The 26,659-nt window shown below is 38.1% G+C and overlaps 1 protein-coding gene across 3 annotated transcripts in view; it reads right to left on the bottom strand.

The window, feature by feature from the left end:
- The window catches only part of grb14 (growth factor receptor-bound protein 14), a 28,543-nt gene extending 5,538 nt beyond the window's left edge, over nucleotides 1-23,005 (bottom strand). Inside the window, exons 1-10 of one of the 3 annotated variants that reach the window (XM_053328978.1) lie at nucleotides 22,517-23,005; nucleotides 20,900-21,029; nucleotides 6,173-6,329; nucleotides 4,667-4,788; nucleotides 4,487-4,561; nucleotides 4,200-4,337; nucleotides 2,751-2,861; nucleotides 2,510-2,605; nucleotides 2,164-2,226; nucleotides 401-517 (exon numbers count right to left, since the gene is read on the bottom strand). In XM_053328978.1, the coding sequence (XP_053184953.1) occupies nucleotides 401-517; nucleotides 2,164-2,226; nucleotides 2,510-2,605; nucleotides 2,751-2,861; nucleotides 4,200-4,337; nucleotides 4,487-4,561; nucleotides 4,667-4,788; nucleotides 6,173-6,329; nucleotides 20,900-21,029; nucleotides 22,517-22,704 (1,197 nt within the window). In that variant the 5' untranslated portion in view covers nucleotides 22,705-23,005. Of the gene's footprint in view, nucleotides 1-400; nucleotides 518-2,163; nucleotides 2,227-2,509; nucleotides 2,606-2,750; nucleotides 2,862-4,199; nucleotides 4,338-4,486; nucleotides 4,562-4,666; nucleotides 4,789-6,172; nucleotides 6,330-6,683; nucleotides 7,112-12,300; nucleotides 12,379-20,899; nucleotides 21,030-22,516 lie in introns of those variants that run through there. The other 2 variants (XM_053328981.1, XM_053328980.1) reach the window with 2 other exon arrangements.
- Nucleotides 23,006-26,659: the final 3,654 nt, after the last annotated feature.

Below are 26,659 nucleotides of genomic sequence, written 5' to 3'. Positions count from 1 at the left end.
CTCATCTTTTCTATTCTAAAGGGTAAGATTTTATGAGATGTTTACAACTGACCTTATGAAGTTATATTTTGTTGTGATAACCCAACGTATGGTTACCTATACTGTGTTTTGGGCAATACAGTACATAAATCTTCATCTTAACTCTTGTTGTTACTTTTTGACATGTGACAAGGTTGTAAATTGTAAGAACATATGATTACATTATATGTGAAGAATTTTAGCCTAATTCTAATTTACTTCAAGGCCACCAACATGTCAAAACACATGTTTACAATGGGTGAAACAACAGGAATATTACTATAATTAAATAAAGCATTACTGATTCTGAACCCAATTTTCTTCTTAACGCTGTTGGGAATTTTTTCTATCTGTTATTTCTCAGTCTAAGTTTTTGACTTACCCTCCATGACAGACCTTCCTCTACAGCCACAGACAGTGCCTCAGACGGGTTTTCGATCACCCGGCTCTTTTGCCCAGAGAAATCCATGGCCACTAGTGAGTTCTCTGAAATGCTTCTCTGAAATGGCACATATAATATATTCAAATATTATTCTGGGTTGACTGAATAGATTTATATTTGTTTAAATTATCCCTGGACTTTTGCTTCATTTTCTCATAACAATTAAATTCTCACAACAGTTAAATTTCCTTTGTACACTGGTGAGAGAAAGTAGACTCACTTAAGCTGTCTTGTGGGATTGTATTGCCATCTAGTGTCTGAGTAATGTGACTCCATTTTCATCATTTCTACATGACTCGAGACAGAATACTACCATGAAAAAGGATTAGATTGGCTTTGAAAAGAATGACAGATGGGCACATTTCAGTGCTTTAAGCTGCCATGTTGTGAGTGACTCTAAATAACTGCACACACAAAATTCTTCTTATCAGGATTACCAAGAGACTTTTAAATCTCACATTTGTTCCTCTACCACCTACTAAGCTTACAATTGCGAGTGGTTGAAACAAAGTGAGCAGTGTTTGCTTTAAGGATAGAGACCTTTCCCTCTTATCCATCCTGCTTCAATTAAATGTGTTACTTAACCTTCGATTTAACACAAGTTTTATTTACTTTTCAGTACAATGACATGGAGCAGTGTTGTCAAAGTAGTATGTTCAGCTAAAACAGTCAAGTAGACCGCAGAAGACTCAGCAGCCTGACCCTGCATTTGCACATTCATGTGCTCTCCTATCTTTGTGGCTAATCCTTTTGGCAAGGCTGTTGGTCACATATGACCCTCTGACAGCAGAGAAGAGGTGATGAGTTGTTAAATCTGAGAGCAGCTGATCATTGTATTTTTAGAAAGCAGAGGGTTCACGAACATGTCCAAAACCCATAAATAGACTGTTCACTGCCACAAAAATACTCCCAGTAAAGCCTGAGGCTATTCTGGGACAGTAAACCTACATTAACACACTGAAGGTGCCTCATTTGCCCTATACAATTATATTACAACACTGTTAGCTTCAGCATATATTAAAAGGCATACAACTTTAAAGCCATATTAATTGGTATTTTTGGTCATTTGGAGCAGCCGAACAAGGTGAGAACATAACATTGATTATCACCTTATAAAGTTGTAATGGTGAACATGATAGCAAACAGCTGCTCATGTACACATTCAGCAAATGCAGAACAACATTACCACACATTTGGAATTGTGTTTCTGGCCACTCAAGTCCAATATTAACTCTCTTTTAATTCTGTGTCTTATGTTTTCCATCAAAGCATCTGGCCCTTTTGCTTGTAGATGATCCATATTAGTTCAATATAATAATATATTAAGATAAGCCCCTTGACATGTACATTCCCTTTTTTATGGAGGGCCCCAAATGTTCACCAGATAGTTGCTAACTTTTTTTGCTATTTATTGCTGGGAACATATGATACAGTGGGTTTATAAACACAGTAATACTTGAAAACAGTAGTTTTTGGGATGACATACCAAAACAATGACCTAGGCTAAAAGAGGCCAAAAGGCGCCATACAACTGAAATGAACTGCAAAGGTGGGTGGTATTGTGGACATCGCTGTTTTGTTGAAGTAATTTGTTACCATTTTAATATAAAACATCGACAAATGCAGCTTAAAAGACATGACAGTCTTGATGAAATCATTTAAGTTTCAAGAGAATCACATGACATATATAAGCTTCAACTTACCATTGGTGACGCTTTTTGTTTTTGGTGTGGCTGAATGAAGTTTTGGTACAGTTCCATTCCATACTGAAAGACAGAAAAATAACAGGATTTTGAATTGTAATCCCTAATTTTAAATATGGAGTAAATTACAGTCTATTGTGTGGTCCTGTACACTATTTATAGACTAGCAGGGGAACAATTAATTCTCTAAACTGTATCCAGCAGATATTCAAACAATGAACATATGCTGCTTCTATCAAGAGCACTAATCCAGCATCACTCAATAGTTTCCCTTGACCACCACACAAAGCTAAATCTGATTCTAGCACTGACTCAGCATTCCTTAGTTAGTGATCAGCAAGCCAACCTTTAACAAGCGCATGGCCGTGATCCAGCATGTCCTGGTCTGCTCATCATCCGCACAAAGCAACTTCGAGTCCCGGGCTGAACTACACTTTGTGGACTGGAGAAAGATGTTACAAGGAGACAAAAAGAGTTCAAAACACTGGGAATCAATACACTACTTCTGCGCCTTTTGTACAGTTTTGACATTTCTCTGTTTTATGGCAACAATCCTTGTTACAATACTTCAAAGAAAGCAACGGTACCTTGACACAGAAGCCAAAATCTGTAGGTGCTCCATGCAGTTTTTTGGCAGAAAAAACAGTGTAGACATTGCTGTCACTAAAGTCAGCAATGAACTGGAGATGTCTGGGTTCCTGTAAAACAGAGGGAAGCCTTAATAAAACTAAAGTACAGTACAGATATGAACATCTATGCAACATCAAATGAAGGAGTTGGGTTTAAAGTATTCACCTCTTCAACAAGCCTGCAAATCAGCTTCAAATTCATGTGAGGGATGGAGACGCATGCAAGTGTTTATGTGTATTAGTATCTGTCTTGCTCATTCAGTTTATTTTACTGTATGGTCACAAATGTGAGGAAGACAAAAAGAACAAAATAATGCATAAGAAAGTAATTTACTTTTAGAAATTAATGTGGCATGCTTTAACTGGCAAAACTAAAACTGCAGATAAAAAGTGGATAAATAGCACCAGTATTTAAATCAAACTATATTATGATCTGAATCTGATCTGCTGGGTAGAATAAACAAAAAAGCTCTTTTAAGCCAGACATGAAGCCTATCACGCTTAAACAATACCTATTTATTCATAAATAACAGTTTTATCAGTCCCTCTGGGTGCGGTTAACATATAAATGTGAAGAAAGCGATAAGGATACATTTAGACAAAGTGATAGGGCCTATACTGAGGCAGTATCAACAGTCACTGTGCCAAAGATACATTTCCAGAGAAAAAGAAGCACAAAGACTACCATTGTTCAGCTTTCATGTGACACATCGTTCCCACTTCCTTATTTAAAGTAATGCCACAGCTGTTGGGGTCTGTGCTGACTGACTAGATATGTGTCTGACCAAGACCACATATGAATGGTAAACCAACTAGAGTAAAAGTGGGCACCAAACCAAAGCCTCACTGTTCTTGACAACAAAAGGTCTTCTGTTGTAAGAAATGAAAGCAGTTGAGAAGTGGTTGTGTTGGCATGGCTGGTGCCTAGGTATAAGCTTCACTTGTCAGCAGCATTTGGAGTACTGTTTCTGCCTGGCTGCCATGACAGCTGACCTTAGGAAAATCAAGTTCAACCTGTTCCACTGCCCTCTTGAAACATCAGTGAGATTTATACAGTACAGAGATTTATACAGCTCAGATGATGGACATGCAACCCCATAGTGTATAAGCAAAGGACTAGCATGCATCTTCACTAATAAGTTCAAGATTTTTTTCCAATTGGCAACATACAATTTAGTTTCTTAGTACTTTTCTGTGTAAATAGTCATAGAAAACAAACAAAAGTCATAGAAAAAAACATGTGGACTAATATGCAATAACATAGCAAAATGGGGGCTGCATGCAACAGAATGCAAAAGGCAACAAAATACCCACAGTATGCAGTTTTCTGGGTTTTTTTATATAGCTTTTGATTCTCCTAAGACTTCGTGGAAGATTTAGGGTTCCATTCAGATTTGGTTTACTGACCTTGGAAGTTCCTTTATTGGAGAAATAGAGCCCTGACCTTCGCAAGACAAAATAGAACCTCTTCCACGACTTCCTGCTTTGCTCTTTGGCATGGAGGTGTCCATGGATCTCGGGACATGTGCTGGAGTTGAGAAAGGTCTGTGTTGGGTAGAGAAATATTTGTCCATAGATGGGTGTGTACGGTAGATATATCAAGTTAACACACCAACACTATGACAGAGGCTAAGCGCCTCACAACTGCCACCCAAGAACAAAGAGAGTGCATGGTAAACATAAGAACTTAATACCTCTATAAGCTGAGAGTGATCCACCATCCCATTGGTTTCACTGGATATGGAGACCATGTGATCAGGGAAAAAGTCCTGCCAAAATGAAAGCAACATCAGTTATTACACCACTCTATACTGTAAAACATATAAGTGAAAGAACTACAGGTGGGTTGGTTATAACAGATTTCACAAACTCACCAGCGGTTTCCTGAAGAACTCATATTTAGCATAATTCTTCCTAAAATACAGCCGGTGGTCTGTGTCCATCCCCCAGCCTGATAGCACCTCCATAACAGACTCATGGTCTTCAATGGTTCTCTCTAGTGACATAATGGGGAAACAAAATGAATGGGAAGTCAACCTTGGCTTTTCACTACTCTACAGGGAAAAGAGACCAAACAGTATATGTTGCAATGAAACACTAAAATTACAGAAATTATAATACACTAATCTCTGTGGAAGACTTTCAGGCAAAGTGTTGTATTGCTTTACTTCAAGCAAGTCACGTAGATTGATTATTAACCTTATATCAATGTGTAACCTATTAGGGACAGCATGACTCACAAGTCAAGCGACATTATGTAAACATGAATTATTTCCTAAAATTTAAAATGATTGTTGAATTAACAGAAAGCTTTTTTTCCCAAACAAACATGTTAAGCAGTGTTGAACAATGAATCATGAACTACCACCAACATCAGGGCAAAGAAATCACCAGACAAGAAGCAACTAAGACATGATTGAATGACTGACCCACTGAGGTCCAGTTTTGTAAATGAATTATGATCTGATCTGAGGATTGTGCAAAACAAACAAACAAACAAAAAAAAAACAGCCCTATCATATAAAACATTTTTATGTTTATTTCACTAACCAGTAATAATGTGTTGCTTTGATGCTTAAAAAACAAGCATTGATGACTAACAGAACAATTGGATGAATTTTGTATTGAGAGAACTATTTTTGGCAATCATATTGTCACATGGACTTGGGAGCTCTCATTTAAGATTGCGGGATGCTTTCAATGTCATATATTAGACAGATTGATAGTTGACAGTCCTTCAAATCAAATGGGATCAAGTCAGCAGCAACATGTGATGTTGATGAGAAAAGCAGACCATACAGCAATCTGATTCAACAACAACAGCCATGTGGGCAATACTTGAAAGACTGAGAGTTATACAAGCGGGAGAAAACACTGCAATGTAGACAGTGATGTCTTCAAGGATGCACTGTCCTACCTCTCTACTAATGTAATGCCAGTGGATAAACTACCAGTTCACCTCATTCACCTCTGGCTTTATATTCAACAGCACACAGAGTTCCTACAACCACTCCTCCCGTCAAACCAAGCAAACCTCGCCCATTGGACTAACATTACCATCACATGATTAATACTAGCACTTACTATAAATATGTCAAAATCAAGGAGGCGTTTGTTTCATGTACAACTTTTAGGCCATCAATCCTTAACCTGAACTAAATTGTTTAGGTTAAGTTCTTCACATTCAGGTTAAAATGCTAAAAGCCACATGTGACATTTTAGATTGTTAGATTGGGACCAAACCTTTACAGAAAATCCATTTTGAAGTCAGCAAAACAGTGAGCTGTCATGTTGTTATGGAGATTTTTATTTTCTCGTCACAATGCAACTGCTACTATTTGCACAAAAAGATGCCAACATTGAATAAAACAAACACTTACCTATTCCCAGATGGGAGATGTGTTCAAAAAGAGTCCAGCTGTGATCATCAATGCAGTGGTTCTTCAAGACGAACAGCTGGCAAATGTCCCGGGCAGTGATGTCACTGGGAACCTCTACTGCTCTGCTGGTGTTATCTTCATTATAAACTTTGATTACCTGTAAGAGAATGATCAAATTAACAACCATTTAACCATTCAGGAGGAATGGATACTTTTTCTTTGTTACCCTAAAGGAGTACTTGTGAGCAGAGTGCTTTGTGGTAGTAAGTACAGAAAAGTATCAAATTAATTAGTTTGTCCCACATACAGCAGTTAACCAAAAGACGATTGCAGAAATGGTCTGCAACAAAATATTCAGAGAATCAAAACTGATGAAAGCCCAACAAAGCAGTGAACAATGTGCAAATCATGATGTAAAGACTTCAGCTTCTGAGGGAAACAAGTAATCTTGCAATACCACATTGAGACATCAAACAATTAACAAATTAATCTATCTGAAAGTAGAACTTACCCCCCTGTTTGGAGCCACGCACAATTCTGAGTTTGGGCAAGCTCTGTAACCTATATATGACTGACTACACAGCATTGCAAAGGAGAGCTATAGTGAGAAATATAAAAAACATGCATTAGACAACACAGTGAGTGTCAGCTGGGAAGCAGTGAGTCTCTCTCTTACTCCCTCTCTCTGGTTCTGTGCTGCAGTGGTGCTGAAAGAAGGTAATTAGACAAAACTGCCTCTTAGCACACAGCTTTCCTGATTCCACACATATCCGTATCACTGGGGCTCGATACCAAATCACCTGCAAACTTTATGCACCACTGAAAGTCAAGAAGCCGGAGATCACTCTCCTCATTCACTAGGGGGTGGAGAGTGAGAGAGGCACACAAGGCTCCAACCCCCTCTCTATTCACATTCACACACCCATGGCAAGCAGAGCTACCACTATAATGCCCTGCAAGAGCCCAGAGAGCAATTACAAAGGTGCTTGTTAAATGTAATGCTAGTTAGGTCAACTAAGTCTAAAGTTGACAGAGGCGGGTGCGGAGAGAAGGGGAGGGAGGGTGGGGGGGGACAGAGACAGGGGCAAAACCAAATGGCTGTCTCTTTTCTCTCAGAGAGTTCTATTGGTAGTTTAAAGCCAGGGAGGATGAGCCCTGATATCTTTTGTTAAGAGAAAGGAGGTCAGAGCTCTCCTACGGGGCTGGGGTTAGTGCCCTCAAGGAGCCATCAGCAAATAAGCAATGACATCACCTCTCAGTGTAAACCACTTAGTGTTTAATCAGCCTGTGTGGAGCCTTCAAAGACAAATATCTTTGTTTATAGTTGCCTAACAAAGATGAAGATTGGTATTAAACAGATTACTCCAGCAGCTACTGTGAAGGGTTATACACACTGCATATTCATTTCATCACAAGAAACCTTGACATAATATTGCAAAAAAATGATATACATAAAAAAAAAAAACTGAGAAAAAAAACGAGATAAAAACTGTACATGATATGTATTCACTGCACTGCTGGTGATGACTGCATCTAGTCTGGATTCCAGCCGAGTTGCTGTAAAAAAAGTGGTTTCCTGGGAATTGTCCAAATCAAATCATTCAGGCATCACATTTCACCAGGAACAGGGTAGCATAAAAAGGAAAACCTTTTTGTTCCACGAGCATTGCAGATGCAGTTAGAGTTAGTTTTATGCAATTTTTAAAATTTGGATGAAGACAGACAATCAATTCTCCTTGAAAGAGATACAATTTTTACCATAATGCTCAGATCATAGCCTTTGTTACGACCCCGATTGTGTCTAGGGGTGGGGACGTAACAAACAAAACAACACAAACAAAAATATACCAAAACACAAGAGATCCGAACCCAAAACTCAATTTATTAACGATTAACTTAAGACGAGCTTCCAAAAAACAACAAGGGAAACCGATCAATGAGTGGGTAAACTGCACTGCTTCCAAAAACCTGTTTTATTAGTGGAAGAGTGAGGGCAACTATAAAGTGCTACACAGACAATTTTGTTATAAATTGTGTTACTACATATGCTTTTATGTAAAGAAGAAACTACTGTGTTCTTTGGTCGAGATGGTGGACAATGTGCATACAAACATTTGACCAAGTTGCACCAGTTACAGAATCATGGCAGAGTGACAAAGAAAAGGAAATCACATGGAGGCCTGTGATGGCATCAGTTTAAACATACCATCCCTGCCATTTGCTGTAAAGGTTTTATCTCTGCAGCACAATTGTAGCTTTCCATAAAAAATGTTGGTCTCCTTGGTGTTTCCTGGGAAAATACTGGCCTAAAAAGTCCACACTGCTGGATTTAAACTGTGTGTGTGCAAATTTAGAAAAATAAGTAAGGGAGATAGAGAAAGGGAGGGTCTTGATAGATTGAGTTAAGTGCATTACAAGTGTCCTGATGTGACAGAATGTCAGCCATTTTTTGGGAAGCGCTTTATTATCAAGATACTGCTGTTGGAGAGAGTGGACTATTGTCAGAGCCACAAAAGCAGACCAGTGTCCCCTGTATGTAACTGCTGTCTCCATGGATACCGTGATAGCATTTTGCATTATATTTTTTATTAATTGACATAATTATTCCCAATTATTTGATGTAAAATAGTGATTGTTTGGCCTAAGGCACCAAAATTGTGTTTGCGTGGTTTGCAATCAAAAGCTGTTTAGAAGAAAGGCACAGCACCAAGGAGAAATGAATCCTATTTTGCAGGTTGTTTTAGATTCACTAATTAAGTTAGCTGATGTCTGAGCCATGCAGAATTGAACCAGATGTTGTTTCCAAACATAATATCCAAACAAAATTACATGCAAGACATCCAAGATTTTCCATTTGATGTAATGGGACTGTCATGTAAAATGCAATTTTATGTTTAAATTGTATGTACAGTAGATTATGTAAAATCTTAAGTAAAACTTCAGCATCTTGTTGAGCTCTATTACTCAAGTTACATTTCAGGGAGGTGCCACATGAGACATTTTAAAAGCAGCAAGTGTAAACTTTCACTTCCACTGAAAAATATAGAGTAAATGCTGTAAATGCAACAGGTGGGTCTAATAATCATTATTGTAGTACATCAAAATGAACTACAAACTAATTATTGTATCATTATGCATCATTTTCACCACAGATTAATTGACAGCACTGAGGGAATGGTACTGTTAATCATTGTTGAAGTGTTTTTAATGAATTACCATGCAAGGTAACATGCTGTGTAAACTGATGGTGTCGTTATCTGTGAACACAGAGCTGCATTCATCAGTAAGTAGCCCTGATCCAAATGTACACATACTTTCACCTGGAAAACATTCATGTCTGCCTACATCATGTCAGTCAAGTACTCCTTTTATGTTGTAATGTGCAAAATAAAAGAATGTTACCTGGAGAGTTACTTTTCTCTTTGATTATTGTCCCTCACTTTAAAAGGGCAATATGGGAAATTGTCTTCAGCTATTCAACTAAAAATATGAACTAAACTTTTTGGAACTGCCAAAAGTCAGGGACACCAAAATGAGATGCCTCTTTTAAAAATGTGGCCAAAATGTGTGTGCAGTTTAATTATATTTTGATATTGAGCTACCTGAATGAACGAGATGAACCTCCACAAACCTTGACCTGCTGGAGGGTGGTGTTTAATAGATGTACAAATATATTCTGACTATGCAGGTACACTAGGCCTATGCCACCTCCCAATATTTGTTTTTGAGACATAAACAAATACATTTAAATTTGTTTGCACCATGGCCACTAAGAATTATTCATTCTGATTGGCTGGGACGCATAGATTAAGTTTTAGTAATCTGACAGTATAACCAGATACCTACAGCATGATGTGGGTGTTTGTTTACTGTTCAAAATTATAGCACCAGTATTACATTCTAAGTAAGGAAAGCAAGATACGAAAAAATAGATAGTTAACTCCTAAGTGAAGCTGGTAGTGGGTCTGAGGTACAGATGCAGAGGAGAGGAGAGAGGACATGTGATCAAAACCACACAAACACATACTATATATATACAGTATAGCTTCAGTTTCAGGGTCCTGGTTTACTGAGACACTAGAATACATCAGAGCCATTGTTAATGTTATTAGTAACACCTGTGTTTTTCAAACTATAACAAGTCAAAATATATGTCGTCAAAACGGGTTATTCTAAAGGCTCAGGAACTACATTTTAATGCTATTTAAAACAGGAAGGCAAGATCAAAATGAGTTGTATGGCTAAATAAACTAATTGTATTCTAATTTTATTTCATGTGACATTTTGTTTGCAAGTGGTCTGCTTCATCCATTACAAGCACATACAACTTGTTAGGTATTATCCCTTATATATTACATAACTGTGACCAAGATATATTGTACACTGAGTGACATTTTAATGTTAGAAAAATAAACTCACCAGTGTCCTTTGATGGAACTATGAAATGTTTCTAAATTATCGCAATCTTATCTTTGGTATTTCGTGTTACATCAGCCGGCAGATACTGATACTGATATGCAATAAGCTGTATTTGCCAATACTATTGGACCACCAACTGCCACATTCAACACACATTAATGCCAGTGCCACAGGGACTGTTCATCTGTATCATAAAGATGAGATCCACAGAACATAATGTTCTGTATTATAAAGGCCTTTCAATGAAAAGTCAAAAGAAAAAATGACTGAACAAGGCAGAGTAAATCCAGACATTGAGCATGCACTAAATATAGTCTTGTTGAGCATAGACTGCTTTATTAGACCTTATCTCAAGGACAGGACGGTGTGAGCCGTTTTGCCAATTAGACTACTCTGGTTTAGCCTTGAACTACACTCCCACAGCTGCAGCTCTATCATTGAGTGATGGTAAAGAAGGAGGTGGCCTCCAGCTTTGTCTATCTCTGAAAACTGTTGAGAAACATCCTCCAAGATCCTCATGGCATTTACACCTTAACAATTACACTTCTTACTGCATTATTGGTGGGCTCCCAACCATTAACCATGTTATTAGTGCTCTGAGTGCTGAAACTGAGCTAGACCACAAAATACAGAGTACTTTTCATAAAATCGCTTTACAGTAAAAGCCTTCAGTGTGCACTAAGAAAGAGATGAATTACAATGCAAGACAAATGTTATCAAGCCACGCTGATAAGCATGCTGGGAAGCTGGTTACTACTTCAGACAGTAAAAAATATTGCTGAGCTGATATGTGGTTATTAGTTGAAACATGTTAAGATTATTTTCCTATTTTTTATTATAATTATTTTGCTGGGATTGGATTTGCACATTTGCACACACTAAGATCTGAAATGAAAAAGATATTTGAGGTGGCTTGAGATGACTATGAACATTTTGAACATTGTAGCTTTGCACATGATCCCCTTTATAAACACATTATGCCTCTCATACTACCTATACATGGTTTGCAAGAAAGCGCCATTTGCTGCACAGATCTACCCTTTCACTCAAATTTCAACTTTCTGTGTGGTTTACACTTCAGGTTTCATCTTTCAGTAACAAGTGATTTCACTATTAGCATAATATACAGGATAACAACATCATGTAAAAGTGAGCTTCAAGCCATAAGAAGATGGACAGCAAGAATGTATAAATCTATAAAAACAATGTAGCAGGATTTTACATTTAGTTTTTGATCTAATTTTTTAAAATATGTGAACAACTCTCAGAAGTTAACAGAAACAACTCACTAACCAAGTGCTGCTCCACATATAATACAGCTGTCTGCTCCGACTCTGGTCCTACTATGTGGGATGGCTTGTTCAGCATTGTTTTATATTAAAAGTTAACTGCACATTTATCGTTTATATTCACAGCACAATAAATAATCAGCCGCTGTTTTTCCTGTGTTTCATACGATCTTCCAAAATACATAAAGCGCCTGCATTAAAAATAATTCATGGTCAAGTAAAATGTGTAAAGAACCCAATAAATAAATAACTCAGTTAAAATAATTTAGACTAGAAATATTATGAAGAAAATTTTAAAACATTTATGAATTAATGAAGATACATCCAGCCTTAACTGAAAATTAGAATGATCATGAACAGGAACAAAAAGAGACAGAAGAAAATGAGACCGTACAGAGGAGATCTGTGTAAGATTCCTACCCGCTTTTGCAGACAAAGTGGTGTGATGGCAGGCAAGGTAACTCTTCTTGCATGGAAATTCATGCTTCTGTCTTAGATGCACAACTAACTGCATGAAAAATATCCATACATAATAACTGCAGATAAGGATAATCTATAGTTCCAATGATGAATACACTTCACGTTTAATTACTGACACAGACTTCTATCTTTTCTGTATTATAACAACGGTACACTGGAAGCTACAGTCAGATCGTTCACAATTAAAGTGTGAGAAAATGAATCATGTTGCCACCACATAACAGAAACTCCTCCTTTGTCCTTGGGAAAGTAAATGCTCTCCTTTTAGAAAGGCAAGAACTTTGTTTTTAAAAAAGATTCTCTCATGGTGAACAGAGTTGAAATATACAAGGTCAGTGAAAGCAAAACACTTGGAATAAATTCTGCCCAGTGATAAAAATAAAAACTTGCACCAAAGTTGCTTAGGATTTTCCAGAAAGTACATGTATCTGATTGTTTTTGCTGACTTTGTCACATTTTTAGGCTCTGACATGGCACATATTTCACCAATCAAACATTCATATGGTAAGCATGTTTTCAATATACTCTACATTATGCCAAAAGACTTGACTGCTGACTCCTCAGAATCATGATGTGAACTCACACTTGGTTCAAACTTGCATGACTCAAGTCAAATTTTATGGTTCACTGTTTATTTGTACAAACAAGTTGCCTTAATGGCACATGACCATGCTGTTAGGTAATTTTGTTCATGTGATGACAGAATATTATGTGTGTGTGAGAGAAAAAGAAGAGTGAGGGATCCAAAATAGTTCTTACTCCTGCTCCCACAAACATAACCCACATCTGCTTAACTGTGACATTAGACAAAGAGACCTTGTGAAAATGAGAGTGCCACCTTACCAAAATGAGCCAATTTTCAAGCCTCAGTCTTAATCATATAAGATTAGAGACTGCTGTCAAATAAAACCAAGTTTTAAAAGTGTGCAATTATACTGTATTGTAGGTCAAATATACTTTTAAAATATGTCTATCTTGAAATATTACAATATATCTACCATTAAATAATGCTAATAACCCTTTCACAAATTACAAAACAGATAAGCAAGTAATGTATGAACATTTGCTTATGCTAAAGATACTAAATGCTGTTTTTCTTAAGGCTACAATGGAAGAGAGAAGCTGTCACAGACCATAATGAGCCTGAAACACACCACACAAACTCATCTGGCTCACCTATAGTAATGCTGTAACTTAATATTGAGACCGTGTGCATATTAATTTCTCTCTACAGTAGATGACAGAAAGTTCATGACTTAACTGGTATAGTTATTGATTTGGTCACTGTGTAAAATTTGTCAGAATATGAGCATTTTGACTCACTCAGTATAAGCTAGAAATGGGCTAAAGCAGCTATATTGCAGAAGTTCCTCATACTATGGTTAAGCTTGTCTGTCACCAAAACACAGCCTTAAGTAAAAGCCTATGGTAAAAAGCTGGTATAGCGCATTTTAAAATGTGCATGGGTCTAGATTTGCTTTATCCTCTCTCCTTATAGATAAATACAGTACTTGTCATATTTAACCTCAGAGCACTGAATTTTGAGGTTTGGCACCAATCATTGTCCTCCCTTTCAACTCATGAGAGCACACAAGACAAGAAGAACCTCCCACAGCAGGCTTCGTGTTTATCTAGAAACACAGCACACTGACTTGTGAGAGCCCAGACAAGCAGACGCTGCTAGTTATCACACAGCTAAAATGAATTGGAATTAATGGAGCCAGAATGATAACAAAGTCTCCACAACTTCCATAACAAAGCCAGCTCCAGACACATTGTCCTTGACCAGGGTTGATTCAATCAAGACCCCTATGCAGGGTCTCTCAAAGTAACAAGACAGCGACCAGGGGTGTAGTGATGTGTATATGCAGGTTTACGGTATACCCACCTCTGAGCAGGGGGATGTGCACTCTACTTACCTAAAAATACACCATAAAAATGGGTGTATAAGACGCACCTTTAACGCAATATTTTTTCATTGGGGTGCATCTTATACACTGGTGTGTCCTATTCACCAGTAAAATACAGAGAGAGTTTGGATCTGTATATGATTATAGGTATGTAAAAGGGCGGCGACACTAAGGACAATACTATAACAATAACTAATACTTTAAACATAACAATATGAGCATCCACACTTATGAACTATAAACAGCAGTGTGCACACACTGTACGCTCCAGCTGAGTCTGAAAAACAATGAAAATAAATAGACTATTGATGACCCGTTACTGCTATATGTTGGACGGAAAAATTATTATGTGTTAATCAAAAGTATTTGGGGACACCGATTGCTGTGATGTTTCAGTATTTACAGACCAAACTGATGTTGAAGCGTGATGTGCAAAAGCGCGACTCGGGTGCAGTAGTCTATTTGCGCACAGCGACAGCTCTGATGAAGGGTTTTTGGGACTCAAATAAGCACACAGGTACACACTGTATCAAATATGTAAAGTTACTGTGTTCTTTTAAACTTTTTAATTGAAACTCATAGATTCGTAGCCAGCTCTCCTGGCCACAGGTGATGTTCATTTCCAACTTCTACAATTTTAAAAGAAAAATGCAACTACAATCATTGCCTAACCTTTACTTTATTATTGTAGCCATGATGACGAAGGTCGCCTAACTTTAAGGAAGTAGTAACTTTACCCATATCACGTTTCTCTAACCTTAGTAAAGTGATTGTTTTAACACTAATCATGATCTTTCCCTAAACCAATTGTTTTTGTGCTTAAACCTAAACCTGCCAGATTAGAAAACTGGAGTGCATGATCAAACTACATATTTGGTTGTTTAATTTGAAGGACTTGTTGAAAAGATGGCTTCTAGTACGCAAGAAGCTACATTTTAAGGATAAAGCTACATAGGATTAAAGTATTAAGATAAAAAAAAATTCAATATAGATAGAACACAAAAATTGTGTAGTAGTAAGGAGTAGTTGTAGTAATAGTAAGTACATTGACCAAAGCATATAATTTAACTTTAACAAAACTGATAACAATCACACACAAAATCCAAATTTTTGATTGATGACGCCTGGGTTGAGCTGACTTGGACAGTAACAAGTATAGTGGTCGTTAGAGGAACTACGGTTTAATGCACTTTCCACTGGACTTGATCCAAGATGTTTGGCCAAGACATTACATCTGTGATCAAAAGGGGATCTGTGCTGTACACAATTAACTACACCAACCATCATCATGTAATTTCCTACACTGCTCGTGATAAGATCAGAAAGGTGTGAACACAGCCTTGGCAGTGTGTGTCTGTGTTTTCATGTCATACTAGTCTTGTAGTTTAATGGCTGGTTGTTGCTGTTTACACAAGATCTGTGTCTTTAGCCATCATTCCACACATCACAGGTAAACCTTAGAATAATACCAGGTCTTGTATATTTCCTAAAGATAGCTAAACTTGAAATTATCACAGGACTGTTTACTCTGAACCCTCAACAAAATGGAAGAAAGCTGAAGAATTCTGGGGACAATATACAATATTTCAAGGCATCTGGTGTAGTCAGTGGATATCTGGGCCAAGACTTCCTCATCGATGCACTGGTCATTGTTTACAGGCCAATTAGGGTCCAGACGAAATTTTGGCTAATTGCTATAAACAGATATATGCCTATGAATGCAGTTTTTTTAAACAAACAAACAAAACAAATAAAAAGCTCAATTATCTTCATCACATGATAACTGATGGGTTCGAGGGTCGCTTTCCAGTCAATACAGTCTGCCTCTTTTGCTCTCTACATGGACTGTTTACTTTTATGCAACCAAAGCCTGTTCAAATGTAACTGGTCATTACCACTCAGACTACAACTCGACTACAAACAGAAAGCAGAATGCTTCCAGTTCCAAAATCTTATTTCATTGCCTATGGATCCTGCATTCTTATACAGTTATCTGTTTATAGAGATTGCTTACTAGTTTAAATTGGTGTCCTCATTCAGTACAAAAACTCTAATGAAAAGAACTTACCTGGCCTAAAAGTTGAATCCAATATCTTTTATATGATTTTTGTAATCCCTTAATATTTACTAACTGTACAGTAATCTTATAGTTCTTATGAAAATCACTGTTCACGTTTTTCAAGTATTAAGCCTGGTTAGGAGCAGGGTAGATAATTTGTGCTGAGCCGTCCAGAGCCACAAGAAACATTATTTTATCTCACGACTGTTGGACATAAAGAGCAATAAGGAGCTGCACGCGCATCGAACACCAGACTACTGCCTATATATATATATATATATACACACACTCTGTTAGGTACAAGGAATGATAGCTATGTGCAGAGTTTACAGAGCAAGACTCCTCTGATTCTCAAATTAAACTATTGCATTACTGAGGCTCTGAAGTCACTGATGATCGAACAACATGAAGGCCCTGTAGATTCAAGATTCACTGTACACAAGGGGAAGTCTGTAAATTTCAAATGATAAATAATGTATGGCATCATCTGCACAGCTCAGTCTGCTCAGTTTACATACAGCAATAGGCAGCGTAGTTGGATAAAGACCACATGAATAAATGTTTTATATTTGTTAAGTGTGACCCAGAGGACCGTATTACATCTGCTCTAGAGGAGAGGCTGAATGTGAACATGGTGCATGTTGCATCTGAAATAACATCTCTAGAGGGGCAGGCATTTCCTCTGACTCATATGGCTGAACTGAACACTCAACACTGTCTGGACGAAGACTGTGTGCTTATGGTTTTTGGTAAGAGTCCAAGCATATCTGCCCACTATATTCCTGAAGAGTGGAGTCCTTGCCAGATAGTGTTGGCATTACTATTGTTATGGCCCAACATTGTCAATGTTGTCTGTAAGGCAACCAAACTAGTTTAGATTAGTGAAGTTATGTATCTGACATTTCACTTAAAACCAAGTTACACTGCCTGCATTCACAGCATAAAAAATGTGTTTACGTAATGACAATCTGATACTAGCATGACAGGTTTTTACAAACAAGCATCATCACGTCATGATGGAACATGTGTGTGTTACATCAGCAGTGACATGGTGCTGTAACTGAGCAATCAACCTTAGAAGCTAAGTCCTTGGCATTACCAGTGGCCACTTTTTCTGAGGTCAATTTCAAAAGTGCAGGATGATTTTATTTCACAAAGTAAGCTCTGTCACAGTTGTATGTCTGAAACAGCTGATGTTGCACAGGGCAGATACTAATATGTTCCCCATGCCAAAAGATCAGTCCTAACGAGCATACTTACCATAATTTACAGTACATATAACAAAGCACCTCTACAGTATGTGAAGTTGACCTGACAAAACACTTAAAGCATAAGCATTTAAGAATGTATTTTTTGGAAACTGTTGTGCTGACAACAAATCCTTGGCTCTCATAATGCAAATACTGACTTGGTGGCTTTGTTATGGAAATGGACCATGACGCTGCATACACAAGGCTAACAGGGGGTTCACATAAACCAGCTTTGCACTAGTGACAGCTTTAAAACAAAGCAATGACAAGCAAAGGGCTCGCCACAATTCAGCCAAGCCATTTAAATCAACTGCAGTAAAACAAAAACATGGGCAGTTTCCGAAACCACTCCCTTATTCACTCATTCACTGTTCTCTACATAATAATAGACACTAAATAGTTTCCTCAATACTGAGCAGCAAATCAAGATTTTGGACTTTTTTTTGCATTGTGGGAATGTTAGCAGAAAGTAGTTCACATGCCATATACTTTTTTCACTGAGCACTATATAGGCGATATATTTACACACTAAGCATTTGGACACGCAATGAAATGGCAGAGGGTAAATGTAGTGTACTATATAGAAAATAAGGAGTGATTTTGGACACAGCCATGGTCAGCTAGACACTAAGTTACCACAGTGACAGACGTAACTGCCATTTTCCTAGCCTGCGCATTTCATAATCTAAGTCTGTCCCTTGTAGAAAATTATTATTTTCCCATAATTGTAACTGATGAGAAAATTACTACCCCAAAAGAAGCTCAATAGACAACTTTCCTTTAGAAAAAAAGATAGAAGGTTGGGTGAGGGGATGAGTGCTGCAGTTGGAGCAATGATGTCATTTGTTTCTTGAGTGCTACTGAAAGGAGGTCATAACCCTGCAACATTAGCATTGTGACACAAAAACAGCTGTTCAGCCTAACATAGTGTTCCCAGTAACATTGCTAAAAAGGCTGAGAGGCTGTTAGGCCTATGAGGAGCAAGCACAGGCCTCATCAGTGAGATACATAAGGATCACTTTAAGATTTGCTAACAAGGAAGCCACATTGTTGCAGAGTTGAGGTCAACTGGGTGCCATTTTGCTCCTTCACTGAGAAACTCGAGGATTATTTTTGCACTTATCAAAGAAAACGCAAAATCTGTGCAAATCCCTGACCTGACTTCACAATAGAGTGGTTAGAGAAAAGGAGACCGGCAATCACTCTGCTTTGCATATCAAGTGTAGACATTCCAGCATTAGACAATCAAACAATATTACTACAATACATACAAAGGAACAAATACCAGTTTGATTTCTCTCCTGTGATAATTTAATCATATTGTCTTGTTCAATACAATGGAAGCCTCTTAAAAAGTAGAAAACACACATTTTCAGCTTGAAAGCAACACACAAGCAAAGAGAGGTCTAATACTGCTGATAGTCCTTGGTAGCTGCTGAGCTCTGTAATTTCAAGCTTTCCTATGAGTCATTGCTTTGAGCTGCCCCCTGCTGCTACACATGCACACAAAAATACACACATTCATACACACGGACACACCACAAAGATACTGAAAAACCTGAAATCAACTTCAGCACACAGTATAGGGATCCACATCCAGGAAATATTTAGTGGTTGACAAACCAGACTAATTTAACAGCCCTGGAAAATGTATAGACAAAAATTCATTTTGAAACCCATGCACTTTTGAAGCAGGCCCATAATTGTTAGGCTTTCAACATAATGAATGTGCTCTCTTTTTAGAATGTGGCATTGAGCTCTGTATAAATGTACAAATCAACTACATATCAAACAAATGGTAAAATAAAAGAAATATTTTTTCTGTGCATGATAATACATTTTCTTCTGACTTTAATTTACTGGTTAAAAAATTTAAAGGAAATACAAAAAACAATCTTTGATCATGAGCTGTGTATTACCTGCAGTTTGTTTGTGCATTAAAGTTTTTGTGTTTGATCTACTGTCAAAATCAGATCTTAGCAAACTCACATTTTTGGGGTATAAGTTGTGTTATTTACTTTCCTTCTTTTTCAAAGTTTGCTATTTTTTTTATTTTCCCTTTTTCCTCCTGACAATTATTTGTTGCATCACTATCGATTGTTATGGTACTGAGGATTTCTAGATGCTATGAGTCTCTGTTACATGCTTATTTCTTGTGGCTGTGTTTTAAAAAGCATAATAAAAACATTGTTTGCAAAAAAGAATCTTCATATTATGAGCAACAATAACTGTGAAAAGCCTGTCAGCGCACACTACTACTACTACTACAGTCTACAGTTAGCCAGTTAGGTGCGAGTTAGCCGCTGAGCTAGCAGCTAAGTTAGCAGCAGAAAGCTCTTAAGGCTGATCCGACGGCGTAGCTACGTGTAGCCCTCTGCGTCGACGCGGACCCCTACGCCGTAGCCTGACGTGCACCTCAAAAAAATCCTAACTACGCGTCACGGCAACGCAGACCGTAAGGGCTGTGATTGGTCCAGTCAAAGCGTCAGTTCCTCCAGCAGTTGCTTTATTTATTAATAATGAACAGAAGGTATGTGTTTTCTGTTATTAGCACACATAGCGCAATGCTACATGCTACTGTGACCGGAAGATAAACAAGGCTACAGATAGAGACTCCTCTTAAACCACACACACACACACACACACACACACACCCTAGCAACACGTTCCCTCGACGCACAACTTCGAAAGGACAACGACGGCGTCAGAAGCATAAATTAACCTTTAGATGTAGCGAAAACCTATCCAACACTGGCAGGTACGTCCACACATTGGGTGCATTTCAAATCACACACCCTGTACTAAAACAAACGTACAAGAGTGGCTGTTGGGCAGTGAGCCAGGTACTTCAAAGTCAAACCATAAAGTTATATTCAAATTTCAAATTGCAACATCAACACATGGTATCAGTCATCACATATAATGCACATTTCTATGCTCATTGTTGCCACTGTATGCAGGCACAAACTTGGGATCCCAAAAGCAATAACACTGTGTGTGTGTGGATTGTCAGAGTGTGCTGACACAGCATTTTTATCACTTCACTGAAACTAATTTCCATACTCGCACAACTGGTTAGACCATTCATATGCCCTGAAGTTTCAAACAAAGCACAAGCCACACAACATGTAAGCATGCATTTATTTAAATCTAAATATGTCCTGCAGTTGTTTTTCTGGTGCTTGCTCCAATTAAAGTTAGCATGACTATGCTGCCCGGGGTAACATATGGAAATGGTTGCAACAGAGGTCTTATTTAAAAAAAATAATATGCCTCTTTGTGTCATAAACACCCTCGAGCAGTGGAAATGGATCACTCACCTGAGTTGCACTACTTTTGGTCCAAGGTAATAAACATTCAGTGACGAGGGGGGACAGGGTTGAGGGGATAAGTTCAGGAAAGGGGTTTGGAACACGTGAAGACAATGACTCCTCTCCTTCTTTATTGCTCCTGAAGGACAAAAGAAAGAAAGAAAGAAAGAAAGAAAGAAAGAAAGACTTCATAAAATGTTCTGTTCTTAATACCAACCACTGAGATAAAGAGATTAGATTTAGACTCAGACTGGCTTCATGTTTAGAAATTTAAGACACATGGCTAAACATTATTTTATTAATGGAATTTATTAGAACCACGTTAAATCATATAAGAGAATTGGGAAAATGTTTTAGAATATTTACATTAAATGTAATGTTGAAGCCATTAAATGTTTGTGTGTCTTGGTGTTATCAAATCAAGCTTTTAGAAAGATCAATACAAACAAATGGAGCACTTGTCTTCCTATTTGCCTGTTAGTCAGTTGGATCAGGAATATAAATTGTGAAGGAGATAAAGAAACCATCAGACCTGACAGAAACACAATGCTGTCTCTATATGGACTCCTGCTCTCAACTAAGAGACAACACCCCCCTCTCAACAGGCTTTTGATAAGATGGCAGATAATGCATGTGAGCAGCCCCTCACTTCATAATATAATAATATACTGTAGTGGCAAACAGACACAGTCTGTGCTTGAACTGCTGGCTAGAGGAAAGTAAGCTTTATTAAAATCAAAAAATGCAATTACCAATTACAACTAGTGAAGGATGCAGCATCCGTTTCTGCAAAGGTTTTGTAGCATGCGCTAACCAGGATAGATGTTTGGTTCTTTACGTTAGAAACGCATTCTACTTTTAATTGAATATACAGTAAATGCAGAACAGGTGTCGTTCACAGGACAGTTTCTAAATGCACTATGAAATAGGCAGGGATAAAAGACCAATGCATCCTAGAGAAGTCATTGAAAACCAAAATCCTGGAGAAACTTTCTGTGATTTTTGGTCACCTTTTATCTGCAAAAAAAAAGTACATGTTCTGTTAATAAAAATATGTTTTGTTTAGTTCCATTTGTAGCCTGTGGTTGGGGGAATGATTAAATATGTGGTATATATTGCTTGTAGTACAATTTGATTAAATAGGAAATAATATAGCATTTAAATTAGCATGTCCTTATAGCGAACTCACACTCAAATCAATCAGAAAAATAATATGAACAGGTCATCTACAACACTGTGTTCCAATATCATCATCATGTAAGAGTGTTAGATTTCAGCACATATGCAGTTGAGAGGGCCTCTCTGAGATTCGGCAACGCTGTCTTCACTGCTTTTTAAACACAGCAGTTACTGAGTTACTAATTATCTCCCACAAACTAACAGGTGACAGCTGCATATGGGTCGAGCAAATTGCACTCACAGGTACAAAGTCTAGACCACAGCTTTTAAACAGACTTCTGTGTCTCACTACTGCAAATACAAACAGTGTACTATTCTTTTGCAGCATAGCTCACATTGTTGAGTTTAGAGCAGAAACACTGCTTTCAGTTTTAGTGCAACTAATTGTACATTATAAAAGACTGGTGTCATTGAATGAAAGTGTAACAGAAAAAAAATATATCATACCTGTTCCCCTTGCAGAGCGTAGTCCTGGTCTTCTGGGCATTTGGTGTTAGTAAAGGAGCTCGCAAAGAGATGAGAGCTGGGTTGGAGAAGCCACTCACATTACCCTTGCCACTCTGAAAAATCTCTGCTTTCTCTCCAAGGTTTCCAGAAGTGTGTAGTCCGTCCAGTGCGTTATTCATATCACTCATGTGGGCCGGCTAAATCCAAGGCATCATCTGGAGCAGAGAGAAGAGGCGAGCTGTTGGACTGGAGTGTGTTAGAGCAGGCTGGCTGGCGGGGTTCCTCTGCTCACAGCTCAGCAGAGCACACACATACTGTACATACACAAGTCTCTCTGGCTCATCTGCTGCCCGCGAGGCTGGCTCAGTGGGGCAAAACGATCCCTCCTACCCAAACATGATCCACCACAATAAAGATATTTTTAACGCAATGACTCCCAAAACAGTCATCCTTGCTGTGACACAGTAGCGTATTAATAATAAATGAATTACTTCAGCCTCCTTTTAGGCAGACTTTTCTTATTGTTATTTCTTCAATTTTCCTTCTTTTGTTTATGTTTTTTGATATAGGTACCTTTCAAAGTTCAAAGTTCAAAGTCAACTTTATTGTCAATCCTGCTACATGTACAGGACATGCAGAGGATAGAAATTATGTTTCTCTCAGACGCTGAGGTAGACAACAATAATAAACTTGTCAACACTGTTGTTTTAGGACAGAGAGGGGCTGCTGTGTCTGAACCCTAACCATTTAAAAAAAAGCAACAAAAAAAAAACAAAAGAAACCTAAAACCTAAAAGAAGAAATGTGAATTTATAGAACACTGACGACACAAACAAGGGGTGTCTTTAGCTCAGTAATGAGGCAGGAGGAGTTGCCTGCACTATAAAACCAACTGTTTTGTCATGGACTTTGCACAGGGATCCAAATTGCAAATTAAACTTAGTACACGATAGAAGGCATGAGGTTATACAGTGTAGCCAGCCCAGTAGATTGGTTGTGTTGTGGGCTGTGTCATCCAGTGACAGGCTCCATGTGGGGGATGGTTGGGAAGACCTTTTTTAAAGGTAATGTGTAACAGAGTCTGACCACGGGAGGACAGGCTACTGGAGACCCAAACTAACAGGCAGCACAGGGTTAACTCAGTGCCACACTACATTAACAGAGGACAGGCTAACTTAATTACTTTGGTAAACGTGACAGCCTGGTGCAGAGGTCAATACCCAGTTGTTTTTACTTTCAAATAATACTACAACATTGCTCCTCAGAATGATTAAAGACCATGGGCTCTATTTTCCAAAAAGAGGCCGCAGACGTAAACACAAGCAAAGTCTCTGAGCGCAAATGCACAAAGGCGTAACCAGCACGTTTTTGCGATTTGGTTGACCACAGGCTTTGGCGCAAAGCTGGCATACCAGGACTACCAATTATAGTTTTTCAAACTAATAGGCTAATACATTGAAACTCAGTGGTTCTGATCCTCTTCTGCATATTTGAAAAGGCTAATTTATGTCAATGACAATAACCGAGTCCAAATGCTAAACATAAGTCCATGTGTATGAAAAAAATCTTCAAAGAAAATAGGGTTTGGAGATTTGTTTAGTTTGATTAGTTTTCAGAAAAATGTTACAAAGGCATGGTTGCAAGTGGCAAAACAGACAAGCTCACTGTTATACAATGATCTTTTTGACATTAAACAAAAAAGTATTTTGATTCTCCAGAGAAGTTTGGATTTAGGACAGCTGCTTTACTCCAATTTATTTTACTATTAATCTTGGGATTTGGAATGAATAGCTTCCAGTCTGATGTTTACAAAAACACAGTATGTTAATTACCTTTCAGACTGACCTTGTCCTAAATCCAGAGAATTACTAATGGATTTACCACTGCTGTGACATCCATGCATAAAATTACACAAACACACACACACACACACACACACACACACACACACACACACACACACACCCCTACCTCACTGCATTGCAAAGACCCGGCATTCCACAGGTTGTTGTGGGAAACTTTTGAGTTGTATTCTTCACTGTATTACACTTGTGGACCACAGGAAGAGTAACTATTGCCCAGTGCAATGCAAAAAAATTGAAACAGTGTTTGCCCTAGCACAGGATGGAAAACAGGGCCCCGTGAAATTTAGCCTGATGAATAAATATCACTTGTGAGGCATAGTTTTATTCTCAAAGTTCAAAAAGTTTGTAGCTTGGAACTGGAAGGTTTTCAAATTTATCATCTTATTTGGCTCATTCTGGTCTCATTCTGGCCAAATCATAACGTGGTCCTTACTGTCCCCTGAGGCCAGGGGTGGAAAACACCTACTGGTGCTTGACAGTTGATGGTGAGTGCAATCACAGTGAGTGTTTTACTCCTCAACATCCCACAAGGGGCAGCAATGAGACCATGTCACACTCTTCATATTTACAAAAGAAAAGACTTTGAGGATGATTACCATTAGACTCACTTGTTGGTTTGGCAGATGTATGTCTGCCTGGTCACTTCTGATAAAGAAGAGTAAACAGCCGCTTTAAGGTTAGGAGGAAAACCAGCAATATCACTATTAGTTTATTGAGGTTCATTGGAGAGTGGAGAGCAGTAAGGGATGGGACCACACAAATGGTTTAGTGGAGATCCCACAGTGGACTGATAGAAGGACAAGAACCCCCAGGCAGTATGAGAGGGCCAGAAATAACCCATAGCCCGGAACACATTCTTTTGGTATCAGTCAATGCAAACGCTAATTACGTTGGTGTAGGATGAACTCCAAATCTATTTTCAGGACTTAATAACACAGTGTCTCACATAACTGTAACACAGTTTTTAAGAAAGTGTAAGAATGGTTGCTAAGAGTTATTGCTGAGGAAATAAAACTTCCTGGCTGACTGATAGACAGGCAGGATTATATGTTTTAGCTTTTACTGGACTGAACTGGACATTGATACACATCCTGTAGTGTAAAACATTGCAAAAGAGAAAGATAGAAAGCTGTCAGTTCTTGGCTAATGTACACGGACCATGTACTGCCGTGCATTTTGGTTTTATATAAGATCTTGTGCACAATTTTACTTTTGGGACAATAATCACTAAATGTGGCAAATAATTAGAAAACTTCATTCTCCTGTCTACAACATATATACAAATCAATTAATTGATGATAGTGTTGTTGGTTTTTTTTACATATTTATCTATAATAGAATTTGTTTATTTTTATAGGCTTAAATTTTATTGATTAAGGTATTTCTTTTCCATTATTTCCATCATTTTCCAGGTAAACATTTTCACCTTGTTGGAACAATTTTGTATTAAATGATAGGTGCAGTTTTGCTGTCATTGTTTTGCTAAGCACCACATGTGACATCAGAGATGCAGATTATTTGGTCTAATGAGACAGACTTTAGCTCTACTTTTAGTGCCACAGAACCAAGGCTGCATTCACTTTGCCTGCCAGAATGCTGACTGCCAGGTTTGTTTGCATTAAGGTGACAGCAGTGAAGAAAGTGCTTCTAATGTTGTTTTCGTGCAAACACTAAGAGAGTGTAATGGCACTTAATTCATACTTAATCATTTTGCTTCAGTCTAACAGTCTCCACCTCACCCATACTGAGGCCATCCTGCATACAGTAGGTTATAAATGCCATCCCTCTGCAGAGGGACAAGGAGATAGAGGAAACTGGATATTCCACCAGGTTGGCAGGTTGGCAATGGTGGCCAACAACCTGGGGCTGTTGGGAGTGTCCCTATCCCAGCTGTAACAACAGGTAAGACTTCTGTATCAGCTAAGAGGATGGCTCTTGGGAGTAACAACCTCATCAGTGTGCCAATGATATATAATCACCTGCCAAAACAAGATCTGCTTGGTTGTCCCATTGTCACTATGAGGGCTGTTTGGATCACCTATGTCCCTCACACACCTGTGTTTTTCAGCATTGTAAAGAAAAGAAAAACATGTCTAAACAGCCCTTACTGTTCCGTTCTTACTGTTCCTATTATTCTACCAGCTCTGAAAGGAACAATGTCCAGCACCAAAAAGCTTAAACTCAGAGAGCACCAGAGGACATTTGCTTCCACTATTTGGCTCAACCAGCTCTACCAGAGCACCTTTTGACTGATGACCCCAATTTCTTTTTGCCTGTAC

The sequence above is a fragment of the Scomber japonicus genome, chromosome 11 (genome assembly GCF_027409825.1).
Source record: "Scomber japonicus isolate fScoJap1 chromosome 11, fScoJap1.pri, whole genome shotgun sequence".
Classification (NCBI taxonomy): domain Eukaryota; kingdom Metazoa; phylum Chordata; class Actinopteri; order Scombriformes; family Scombridae; genus Scomber; species Scomber japonicus.
The sequence above is the reverse complement of the archived record's forward strand: the minus strand, read 5'-3'. Positions and strand labels throughout refer to the sequence as shown.